The 13,186-nt window shown below is 42.5% G+C and overlaps 1 protein-coding gene across 2 annotated transcripts; it reads right to left on the bottom strand.

The window, feature by feature from the left end:
• On the bottom strand, positions 1-11,312 carry EI24 (EI24 autophagy associated transmembrane protein). Of its 2 annotated transcripts, none has more exons than XM_046686293.1 (11): positions 11,164-11,312; positions 8,070-8,182; positions 6,962-7,107; positions 6,317-6,377; positions 5,382-5,448; positions 4,730-4,854; positions 4,295-4,414; positions 3,838-3,949; positions 2,444-2,555; positions 1,962-2,036; positions 1-1,024 (listed from the first exon to the last, which is right to left on the bottom strand). In XM_046686293.1, exons 2-11 carry the CDS (start codon positions 8,109-8,111, stop codon positions 862-864), a joined length of 1,023 nt encoding a protein of 340 aa, XP_046542249.1. In that variant the 5' UTR covers positions 8,112-8,182; positions 11,164-11,312; the 3' UTR covers positions 1-861. The 2 variants fall into 2 exon arrangements, with proteins under 2 accessions (XP_046542249.1, XP_046542250.1); XM_046686294.1 differs by lacking the exon at positions 11,164-11,312 and adding an exon at positions 10,775-10,919.
• Positions 11,313-13,186: the final 1,874 nt, after the last annotated feature.

Genomic DNA, 13,186 nt, shown 5'->3' with positions numbered 1-13,186 from the left:
ACAGGTTTAATGGGTTTAATAAGTTTACCCCTTCAGTTCCTATTTGCAGCACCCAATATTCCTTTGACATACCAGACAGACCCGGCAGTGGCCAACAGTAAATTTCAGACCTCCAGAGTTTAAAAGTTCAGGTTCTCTTAGCATTCTGTGTTGCAGTGGCACTTGTCCAAAATCGGTACCTCCCTATAGCTGGGGTACTTCAAATGTACCAGTGAAAAAAGCTTTTTCCCCCTTCAAGGGAAGAAAGAAAAAATCACTCCTCAAAACCCTGCAGATCTGGCTGTGAGGTCTTTCCTTCTGTCCCATCTCTTCAGGCTTGTTTTTTTGCAGTAGAGCAAGAGAGACCAAAACCTAACCTGAGTTACAAGAAACAAGACAGTGATGGCTATAAAGGGAGTGGCCAGGAGCAACTGAGATACTCCTTTACCTCCCACATCCAATATATGTGCTTCACAGAAAAACAACAAAAATAACAGGTCCACAAAATACAACAGCTAGAATTACAAAACCCATTCATCCAAGGGTGATAGAAGGCAGGAAGGGGAGGCGGGAGGGTAAATGGCACAGGGGAAAAAAGTATTCAAATCAGTCCAGGCACAGGGGCTGGCAAACGCTAGAAAAAGAGCTGCAGAAAAACCTGTGGTCCTTTCAGACTCACCGGTGTTAAAAATCCACATACTGGTGTCAGGAGATTCTGCCTTACGTGCACCGGAGACAAAAATCCCATTTCCTCAGAGAGAAGGGAAGGCAGAGGGCCCTTGGCAGGTGGGTCCTGCCTTCCCTGGTTGGGGAGGTGAACAAGGAAAAGAGCTGCCACAGCCTCCTTCCAATCCCACCCGTGCCCTCTGGATGGCAGGCGACTCAGTGGCCTGCAGCAGCCTTCAGTTTGGCAGGAGAGGGATGTGGTGAAGGGAACTTCTCTGCGGAGGTCGAGCTACTCAGGGCTGACTGCAGGTAGACCGTCTTGTGGAAGAGTCTGTTGCTTAAGAAAACCACCAAAGAGAAGAGGCGCAACTGGAAAAGGCTAAAAGGCAAAAGACCCAGCTTGTTAGAACAAAATTATTGTTGATCAAAATTATTGTTTTAATTACTTGACAACTTATCTGACTATATTAAACTTAAAATGAGCCAGGCGAAAACAAGACAACTGAAATTTGATCAAGACAGTAGAGATGTTAGACACATGGATTAAACCGGCAGCAACTAAAGAAGGCACTGCACTCTGTGGCTGTCATGAGTGCAGTGGAACCACCATTTGAAGTATCCAGGATTAGAGGAAATAAAGTTACGCTTAATCGGAAATACTTTTCTATGACTGACTACAGGGTACAACTTCAAGCTATATCTGAAGAAGCACACACAGCATATGATATCACTTTCAAGAATTTCAAGAGAATGTCAATTATACCTACTAAAATATATACTAGCAGTGCTGGACTGTAAGAGCGTGCAAAAACCCAAACAGATCTGAAGTTCCTATACATGTATCCTCACTGTCTTAACCAAAATTGACCAAAGATTAATTGAGCTTTTCTTTGAAATGATAAAACTTTTGGAGTGCTATTATTGATAAAGATTCATTCTGAAATACCTTGTTTTACTATTATCAATAAACTCATGTAGGCAGATCACATGGTGCACTACTTTTTTTAAAAGTTGGCCATTCTTACAAAAATGAGCTTAACTACAGGTGTTTACAAATGCCTTATATATTCAGTGAATTGTTAAATTTTAAGAATATGTATAATGGCATCAATTTTTTAAAAATTTTTGTGCATACGTGCTTGGGGAAAATTTGGGGATATACACCAGAAATGATTTTCTCTCATTAAATTGTGTATTAATGTTTTCCTGCAATATAAGAGGTTATTTTAAAAAAAAAGTCTCATTCACATAATTGTCTCATTATAGCCCCAATCCTTTACACAGAAAAAACTTACTAGACTTTGGCTAATACTTACTACGCTTTGCCAGGGGTCTTTGCTTCATTGGCGCTGATAATGAATAAAGGAAAGAGGATAGAGAAGAGGCAACCACTGTAAACAAAAGAAAATAATTAATCACCATCATAACAGTCATGACTCTGCGATATTAGAAGCCCAAGTTCCTTTGTCTCCAGCACTAACATCGTGGCTTGATGAAACCTTAATATATCAAACACATCTTTCAAAAACAAAACACCAAAAGATTTTTCTCACCTTTGGCTATGTTTAACACTGCCCCAGGAGGCAGCATAGAAGAAAGAATATGGCATATAGGATCATGCAGACTAGATTTTAATTTTAATGCTAACTGACAAATGTCTATGACTATCCGTCAAGGGAAAAAATCCTGATGGCCAAATAAGAATGCAGAATGCCTAGCAGAGAACCAGGCATACAGAAGGTGCTCCCTACGTTGAGTATTTTTACTTCTCCCCTTCAAGTCCCTCCAGCCCAATTACCTGATAATGTATGAGGATTGCATTGCTGTGAGGAAAGCCAAGGGCAAACCGAATCCAAAGTAGTACGGCCAATTCCTTTCTATGTTGGACAACCGCTGGTGCATCTCAATTCCTAAAACAAGAGAGCCAATACAATTAGACTGCGTATTTCCTTTTAGTCAAAAGACTAAATATGATTGACAAATTATTCGAGGTTTGAGTTTTAGGTACAGATCTGCCATGTAGAACACAGGTTAAAGTGGATGAATTAGAATTGTCCTACTCTGATATAAAGTTTCTATGCAAAGTTTTCACAATTCACTAATCATAATTTCAAAGCTGGCAGGCGAAGTGAATTATGAATGACACCACCAGCATCCTGTCAGAATTAGTCTTGAAGAAACCAAGATATCAAATAAAAAAGCAGCCATCTTCTAGAAATCAATTAACTTCTTTCAACCATACACACCCAGAAAAATATGCCATGGGCTTTAAAAATATCCCCAAAAGAGAATGCAGCCACTATGGAAAACAGTATGGAGATTCCTCAAAAAGTTAAGAATAGAAATACCTTATGACCCAGCCATCCCACTACTGGGTATCTATCCTAAGAACCTGAAATCAGCAATTCCAAAAGTTCCATGCACCCCTATGTTCATCGCAGCATTATTCACAATAGCCAAGTCATGGAACCAACCTCAGTGCCCAGCAACTGATGATTGGATAAAGAAGATGTAGTGTGTACACACACACACACACACACACACACACACACACACACACACACACTGGAATACTACTCAGCCATAAAAAAGGACAAAGTCGTCCCATTCACAACAACATGGATAGACCTTGAGGGTATTATGTTGAGTGAAATAAGCCAGACAGAGAAAGACGAACTCTGTATGACTCCACTCATAGGTGGTATTTAACATATGGACAAAGAGAACTGATCGGTGGCTGCCAGGGGAAAGGGGGGTGGGGGGAGGGCACTAGGGGTGAAGTGGTGTACCTACAACATGACTAATAATGATGTACAACTGTAATTTCACAAGGATGTTAACTTTCATAACCTTAAAAAAAAAAATCCCCAAAAGAATCTGAATGCAATGCACTGACGTCAAATTAATTTCTCTAATTCAGAATTAACTCGTGCTCATTTATGCCACCTTATGGCTCAGGCACAGCTACAGCACATTAAGCACCATAAAGATAATACTACATTGCCTTATCTTCCAGCATCAAAGCTAAAGGTTAAACTCCCTAAGCCAAATGTAAGTTCCCTCTTGCCAAAGAGGCTACTTCCTTCCAAAGACAGTTTGCCCATGGCCTAAGTATTGAATAGTTTAAGTCTGCTTAGCAGCTGCATTTCCAAACCGGGTCTCCAAGTTCTGAGTTTCTTTAGATAGACTTACCTTTATTAAACCATCGATATTCGAAGCAGTATAGTGAGTAGAGAAGGGACATATGCAGGAGACTAACCAGCTGACCAACAAGATGGATGGGAAAGAGACTCACAAACATCCCCTGAAGAACAAATACAGAAAAAATCTTAATTCCAAAGCTTCCGAGACTATTCACCTGACGCTCTGGGCCATCACCCTCTGCCCTGATAACCTCATAGTTGCTTCAAGTTTCTGAACAGCAGAAGAGTGGAGAATGCCCAGGGTGGCAGGGAAGGGCAGAAAATTCATGTTTCTTATCATTTTATGATTTTTAAATTCTCTAGTTTCTGTGAAAAAATGATTTAAAAATCATTACCTCCCACAAAGCATATCTGCCCCAGTATAAATGCAATACTCTGTCTTTGTGAAGCTCCCTCTAGTGAGCTTTTTTTTTTATCTGCCCATGTGCCCAGAAGGCCAGTCTCACCTGAATGAGGAAAAGAGCCTGCAGCAAAAGGTTGAAGAGCATGTCAGCAATTATTTTGCTAACACTAGGGAATGGGTGAGGCTTCCTCCCCGATACCTCAAATGCCAGATCAGCTATGTCCTGTAACAGAGAAAGTAGCTCACCAAAACACGAATTAAATGACTTCCATATCCATCCCAAAACTAAGGCCAATGATCTGCCATTAGACCTGTCAGGTGAGAAAAGCCCCCAGACACCTGACAATAAGATGCTCCAGTGACCTGAGACAATAATTCCATTTTAAAAAAACACAAAGGTCACTCACTGGCTGCTTAACCAAGGAAGGTTAAGGCTGTGAAATTGCTCCCTACATGGCCACTAACTTCACAGCTGAAACCTGCCACTTATCAACCCATCATGCTATAGGACCCAGACTCCATTCCGCCCTGGACCTACCTGAAACCAGATGGCATTCACAACTTTGCTAAGCACAAACAGGGGGAGCACCCAAAGAGCACTGAAAATTGACGTGAGGAAGAATTCCAGCCAAGACCAAACATCTCCATGTAGTGATGGATCACCTATGAAAGGGGAAGAGTTGATAGTTTAACTGGAGAAATGGAAAACCACAAGACCAAATATGGAACCCCTAGTTTGTGACTACTGTTCCCCACCCCTGACACACATACATCTTTGTTTCCTACCAGCACATCACTATGCCTATTTCAGATCGTCCCGTTCTTCAAAGACACACCAATTCTGGCCACGACTCCAATTCAGAGATATGTGCTGCTTACCTCGAGAAAAACCTGCTTACCTGGTGGTGACTGAGACGTCACAGGACTAACACCACACCATATGTAGGAAACCACCTGGGTTTAAATCCCGGCTCGGCCACTTACCAATGGTTTATAACCTGGGTAGCTAACTTTCATTCCTTCATCCATAAAATAATATCGATAACGGTACCCATTCAAAGAGCTAAGAGGTTTGAGTTAAAAATATCTAAAGCTCCTGGTTCATAGATTTGTTCAACCAACTGAGAGAGACAGGAAAACATCTCCCACTCCCATCCCAACAGACAGCACGGAGCAATGTATATACTTACCAATAATTTGGGCTGTTACTGACTGAAGCACAGGAATAAACACACGATAAAACAAGAGAAGACTGAACTAAAGGAAAGAAGCAATAAGGTAAACATTAAAAGCCCTTCTTTAAAACAGTAGTTCTAAGTTTCAGTGTAATTATTTTCCAGAGGGAGGTGCCTTTGATAAATTTGGAGGCCTGAAGAGGCACCAAAATTGGACCCATTTGTACTTCCCAATACTCCTGCTAAGAGATACAAACCTGACGCAGCCCATAAAAACAGTGAAACTTTGGGGGGCACAGAAGAACATTTAAAATAGTATTCAGGCCAAAATACAGGCATATACTAAGTACATAGTAATATTTTATTAATTAAAGCTAACATCTGAAAACATCTATGAAACACTTAGATTAAGATAAATTGAATTGTATTGAATTCCAAGTCAAAGGAAATATATTTAACTACCTGCCCTTCAAAGCAGGCAAATTTCACTTTAGCCCATGTTGGTTCCCAGTCAATGGCAGGCAATCTTTCCAAGTCTGAGTTTCAACAGTAATCAGTTCTAGTAGACTGACATGACCAGATGCAGGGAGAACCTTGCCCTTGACCATCTGCCCTGCCCCTCTGATCCCCCATTGTTGCTCCTGGCCAAAACGTCCAGACAACGTGAAGAGAAACTGTTACCTCTAACAACATTAAAACTTGTGAATGAGTCATTTTTCTGAAAAATACAAGTGTATATTCAGGGCTATCCATGACACTTGCATAGAAGAGTTCTTTGAGTGGGAATAAAATCACTACAAGTGCACAGAATCCTGAGTTATGGTCTTAAGCATTTATCAGCAGGTGAAAGCTACTTGTCTAAGTTTCAAGAAAACATTTGAGAATCATTAATATAGCAACAATCTGAAGATGTTTGTAAGGTACTTGGAATTTGAGGAAAAACAACTTACCCAGAATACTCCACCATTCCAAGCACAGCACTGGAAAATTCTACTAACGATACGTGGCTCACTGGAAAAGACCACGCATTTTTAGCTTATAAGGCATATAGGTTATTTCCATATTGTCATTCACTAGCTCTCCATTTTATATCTTTTGTTGTTACCATATTATTTTTCCAGTACCTACTGTTCTCCTAATGTCAGTTAATGAGAAAAGGCTAAAATATTTCTAGAGAAGCAGCTTTTCTTAAAAAGGAAAAAATGTATTTTCTAAAATCCAAGATTGGAGAAGATTAAAAGAGAATGTCTGAAGTTCTTCTATCAATGAATAAATCCACATAGGCTCTCCCAGAAGTACCTGTCAATCCAAATAATTTTTTTTGTGGTCCTCTATTCACCATTCTGATTTTTTTTTTTAAACATCATGATATCTTGAGCAAGGATTATTGCTAGACCCTAGTTCAATTCACTGTGGGGGGGAAAAAAATCACCTACAACATTTTTTTGGGAAAAAGTACAAAAAACAAATAATGGGGTACTGGAACTTCAAGTCACTATGTAGGGCTTTAATTCTATACTAAAGATCAATCATCTCTTGAAGTGCCTTCCAGAAGGGCGCTCAGACCTCTCCTGACGTCAGCCTCCACTCCTTACCTCTCTTGCTTCCTCTCTATGCTCTGGGCTCTCCTCTGTGCCAGGACACTACTTGCCCTTCTTCGACGCTGCTCCTCTCTCTTTTGCTGAATTCGAGCATCTAGCTTTGAGATGGTACAAATTCCCCAGATGGAGTCTTTGATTCCCTATAGACAAGGGTATTATTTTTAAAAAAAGATTATGGATCAGAGAAGCCTTTCCAAAGTTACATACAGTGAAGTGAAATAACAGAGGAAACCATTGTACTTACTTTCCTACATGGCTTAATTTTTTTATTTTGAAAAACTTCCCAATATACAAAAGAGCTGCAGAATGGAGAACTTTCAAATAGCCTTTCTCCAGATTCACCAGATTAATATTTTGCCCCATTTATTTATATATTTTTTTCAGAATCACTTAAGAGTAGGTCTCCCTCTTTTACTCAAATGTAATAAACTTTTAAACACTCCCATTCAGGAAGGAAGCCCACACGTACATCCCCGTCAGAGCTGGCCTCCCTCCTGCTCCTGGGAATACAGCTACAGGGGCTACAACTAGGGCATGAGACCTCAAAAACCCATTATCATGGAATTTTGTGCTACTGGTAACTTGGGTGACTAGGTCCTAAACAGATCTTTAGGGGACACTTTCCTAGAGCATCATCATCTGCACCTTGTAGAATGGGGGGAAAAGATAGCTTCTGTAATGTAAATCCAAATGAAGTAGTTTATGTAATAGTGCTGTGCCAATGTTCACTGCTGAGTTTTGACCAATGTACCATGGTTACACAAGATGTTAAACATTAGGGGAACCTGGTGAAGAACGTAGGGGAATTCTCTGTACTATCCTGCAACTCTTCTTTAAGTCTAAAATTATTCCAAAATAAAAAAGTCAAAAAAAAAGAAAAAAAGGCTCTGGAGCCAAGCTAACCAGGGTTCCAATTCTATAGACACTCACTAGATGGGTCTGCCACATCTCAGCAAGATTCAGGGTAATCCCTATCTTGAGTGGTGTGGATCAGAATGAAAACCTGTATGTGAAGAACCCAACAAATACGATAAAAATTCCAAAAACACCTAAAGGATTTCCTAGTCAGCAAACAGGTCAAGAGATGACTTGATGTACTTACCCTGGCAAGGTCCTGGAGAAAGGTTTTGACACTGTCAGCCATCTCTTCACCACCCCAACTACCAACTACACAGAGGACAGAGAAGCGTCCCAAAATCTTTCATCATGAAGGACCTGGAAACAGATGGAGAACAATGAGGGGAAAAAATATTTATCTTAAAAAATAAGTTACAGACGGTCCCCACTTAGGAAGGTTCGACTTACATTTTTCTACTTTATGATGGTGCAAAAACAACACACATGCAATAGAAACCATACTTCATGTTTTGAACTTTGATCTTTCCTTGGGCGAGCAATATGCAGTACAATACTCTCTCATGATGCCGGAGGGCGGCAGCAGCAGTGAGCCCGATCTCTCAGTCAGCCACACGACCACAAGGGCTACAACCAATACACTTACAACCATTCAGTTTTTCACTTTCAGTCCAGTGTCCATTAAATTACATAAGATATTCAACACTATTATAAAAAGAGACAATGTGTTGGATGATTTTGCCCAACTGTAGGCTATAAAGTTTAAAGTTAAGTGCTCTGAGCACCCTGAAGGTAGGCTAGGCTAAGCTATGATGTTCAGTAAATTAGGTGTATTAGATGCATTTTCAGCTCACGATATTTTCAGCTTACGATGGGTTTCTCAGGCTGTAACCTCACTGTAGGCTGAAGATCTGTACTTCATGGACTTACTACATGACATTTTTCCACGTACTTACACCTCTAACAGGAGTGCAGCAGGTTCTAGCACTTAGGTAGATATTATCACAGTGACCTACATGAGATTATACCTGCAGCTGCTGAAACCTGAAATCCACAAGGTTTTTGGGTTTTTTTTTTTTTCTTTAACCACTTACCACCCTTTCCCTTGGACATGAGGTAAACATGCTCTTGAACCAGTGGTCTCCTCTCCAGGCCTTGATGTCCCTAATTATCCCTCCTATACATTCCAAGTACTTTTGAGGATTTGGAGATGGGTGATAACCACATTTCAATATCCTCTTAAACAATGTTTATGCTTGATGTATTACCTCAAACACTTGAATGAAAATACGAACAAGATGAAAGCTCTAACAAAAATTACTAAATATGCACTTCACACACAGGGCCCTCCAGCACACAGTTAGGTTAAAGGTATGATGTGAAACTGCCACCAAGACCTCCCAACAGGCCTTCCTATGTTTTCCACCTTTAAATGTATACATACAAGAAACAAATTTCAAACTAGGCCAAAAAAAGTTCATTTGTATAAATATTCTTTAAAACACTTCGGCTTTCCCATGTTATTGATTCCTCAGGGGAATGAGAAATTTAACTTCAAAAATTAACAACTTGCAAGTTCCTGTGTATAAATATTCTTAAAATACTATGCTCCCATTTAATGTCTTTAAGGTGAATGGAAAACCCATTTTCAAAAATTTTACTAAGAACTTGGGATTCTAAAGTTCTTAAACCTGACTAAACCAATCAAGGGTATTCTCAATTTTAGACCACAATGACAGAATTTCACAGGCAGCTTGTATAAGCCTCAAATTTCAAAACATAAGCACACATTCCCCTGACCTATAACTACTTCACCAAACTACCTCACTGACCCGACTGGACTACTGCCACCCAGGACTGGAAGAGCAGGGAATACAGCAGTAGGAAGACAACTTGCACCACACTACAGGTACCATCAGCTCCTTAGGTCACATCCTATACAGATGAACTCATCTCAGGTAGAGAAGTTTCTAAGATAAGATATTTCTGCTAATATTCCCCCTTAAAAACAAAAAAATACCTCAGAGAGGATAACTCCGTGCCAGGTGAACAGTAAATGCTCAGCGACACACAAGACACTTCATCTGTAAAGACCATCATGGATTCACTCTTAACCACCTACATCCTCATCCATAAATTAAAGGTGTAAAACTTCTTCACAGTTTGGTATAAAATGCACTAACATGAAAATCACAACTTCTACATAAACATAATCCCCCTAAAGAATGAGCTACCTTGGAAGTTTAAGGAAGCCCATTACTTAGTGTGGATTTCTCAGCACTGACAGGGAGCTTGAAGCATGTCAGTCCTAGTCCAGAAGAACAGCTGTGGTATCTGAACCGTGGCCATGAACACCTGGCTCCTGCACATACCAAGCGGCAGATTACCTACTGACCAACAACGGCCTTTGAAGGACCAAGTCATTTCAATTTTATACGGAGAGGCTTGTCCGATTTGACAAAAAGCTGAGGCATGGAGAAAAGTAACTTGCCACAATTTAAGACCACACAGAGACCGAATAAAAGGGTACCAGAAAATAAAAGGGAGGAGGGTACAATTGAGCTGGAAGGAAATAAGGTGCATCTGGTTCACATTATTATACAGATGGAGAAACAGAGTCTCCAGGTTAAACGGCCTGCCCAAGAACACAGCAAGTGAAAGGCTACAGCGAACTTCAAAACCCTGGCGTTCTAACCTTCAGCAGGGACTTCTCACTCAAGCTTTGCAATGAGCATTTTTGTTTAACCCGAGCATCCCATGGACAAATACCTTCTCTTAGACCTGGGAATACAGCTGGCCATTAAATTCCTAACAGTCATTAGAACTTAGTAAGCACCTTCGGAGGCACAGTCACGTACTTTCATTTCTAAGTCAGTAAACCCAAATCCAGAAAGCAGGAAGCCGTCATATCCTACTCTAGGTACAGCAAAGGGAAGCATCCTCACTTCTCACCGGGCCTCCACGGACTGCCTCAGAGCACGTGTGTCCGCTTGGACCGGTCTCCTTCGCAGCTCCTTGACAATTTCGACCGGAAACTAGTCTCCCTCCGCAACCACAGCTGTGCACAGGTGCGGAGCACGCCCACCCGCGATCGCATGGAGAGCTAAAGATAGCCGCGCCGCACCTGGGGCAGAGTCCCGCACCCCGGCCCGGCCCTGCCCCGCCCCGCCAGCACCTTTCCGTCAGCAGCCTCCCTCCCGAAGCCCCTGCCGGGAACCACACGCCTCCGCGCTCCGGCCCTGCCTGCCCTCACACGCCCTCACCAGCCCTGCTGCCCAGGGCCCCTGCCGCGCGCCGGGTGCGGGACGTCAATGCGCTGGCTCGCCCGCGCCTGCACCTACCCGGCAGCTCCGCCGCCGCGGCTCCGGCGCGGCCAGCCCCTCGCCCACTGCGGGCCCGCTCGGCTCCTCCGCGCCCCTCCGCCCGCTCCCACCCGGGCGCTCCCAGGGCCGGGGCCACCGCGCCCGTACTGGGCATGCCCGGGCCGCACGGGGCCGCTGGGAAGTCGGGCCAGCCCAGATCCGAGCAGTCCGGGGCGAGGGGGGCGGGACCGCAGCGGCGGAGGGGGCGGGGCCACGTGGGGCGACGGAGCCTGGGAAATGCAGTCCGGCCGCGCCGACCCGCACGTCCTGCAGGACGCCGCGTCCTGCGACGCCCGGGAGAGCTTCCCCGACCGCGTCCCTGATCCGATATCCTGATCGTTGCCCTTTCCCATTTACTTCTGCGGGTTTGGTTCTCCTGCTAAAATCCTGTGAAAGCTGACAGCGGAACGATAAAATACAGAGGTCACCTGGGTTTACTTGGAGGTTTTGTGTAACGAAAGGGTACTGAGCAATGATGGGTTTAAGTCAAGCTTCACTCAAAATGATTTAAGAATAGGACAAGCCTCCAAGCAATTCGGCTGCATTAGGTGTGTACTCTGAAGTCAAAGTGATGGTTGAGATAAAAACGGTAAAGTAAGTAGGAATGAAACTGTTTTCATGTCTAGCCCCACCCTTCCGTTTCTGCCCCAGGGCTGGCAATTCCTAGGCAGGGAACCATCAAGCCTCACCTATAACCTTGTTCTCCCCTAGTCCTAACCTCTTAGATGTCTCCCCATTTCTTTTTTTTCCCCACTTCCTTTGCCCCCCCCCCCCCTTCCTATTTTCCTTCCTAGCTGTGCTTAGCGCTGCTACTGCTAGGGCCACCTATACAAGCAAATTTGTACGGCTAGATGCAATCTTGGATTTGTGAGGAAGCCCAGATGTCAAGTGACTTATTCAAGGTCAGTGGCAGAACAAATACCCAGGCCTCCTGACTCTCCTTCAGTTAGGTGTTCACCTTTCTACCTGGCCCAACTTCCAGCCCCGTTCCAGAAGAAACTAGCTCTCTACACTGAGCCCGCGGAAACCTTACCTTCTCTTTAAGAGGACTCGATGTTGAAACTTACAAGGTCGGAGAAGAGAATAAAGCACTCGTAATAGAAACCCTGAAGTGAAGGGCCAACCTAGGATTTCTATTTGTAAACTCCTTTGGGGGGTGGGGGAGGAATCTTTTTTCTCATTTGTTTCAGCGGTGGGCAATAATCTCATTTTCAGAGAGAACAGATCTAGAAATACCCACTCATGTTTCCTTTTCGCATAGATCTATTGCTTTATTTACTCCACCACTAAAGTTATTACAAAGAGAACACTCCTAAACTTTCCTTTTGCCAGATATGAATAAATCTCTTCAACTGTTTATTACATAGAAAAGATTTTTATTTCTTTTGGAATTTTATTTTGATTAAAATAAGCAATCCATCTGCTGAGGCTTAGATATCATTATAAAGAGATTTAAGTGATTTAATGATAAACTGATTATTGTAATTATAAATTACAATAGTAACAATTCCTACAAATTCTACCCTTTCTCAAAAGTGTGAATTTAGAAAGAATTTAGTAGGCATTAGTCTACTCTAACTTTCTTGATGGAGGGAAATCTTACAAATCCCAACATGTATAATACAACCTAGAATGAAAAAGCAGTAATAGGGGCCAGCCCTATGGCTGAGTGGTCAAGGTCGCACGGTTCGGTGGCCCAAGGTTTCGCAGGTTTGGATCCTGGGCACAGACATGGTACCGTTCATCAAGCCATGGAGAGACAGCATCCCACATAGCACAACCAGAAGGACTTACAACAAGAATGTACAACTATGTACTGGGGGGCTTTGGGGAGAAGAAGAAAATAAAAATAAATAAAGATTGGCAACAGATGGTAGCTCAGTGCCTATCTTTAGGAAAAGACAATAATAATGATACCTTGCATTTTTAAAGAGCTCTCACGCCCTTATGAAAGTTAGGTGTCACCTGTGAGACAAATAGGAGAGGGTATTATTTTCCTAAT

This window comes from Equus quagga, chromosome 14, assembly GCF_021613505.1.
Source record: "Equus quagga isolate Etosha38 chromosome 14, UCLA_HA_Equagga_1.0, whole genome shotgun sequence".
NCBI classification, from domain to species: domain Eukaryota; kingdom Metazoa; phylum Chordata; class Mammalia; order Perissodactyla; family Equidae; genus Equus; species Equus quagga.
Note: the sequence above shows the minus strand (reverse complement) of the source record. Positions and strands in the feature narration are given on the sequence as shown.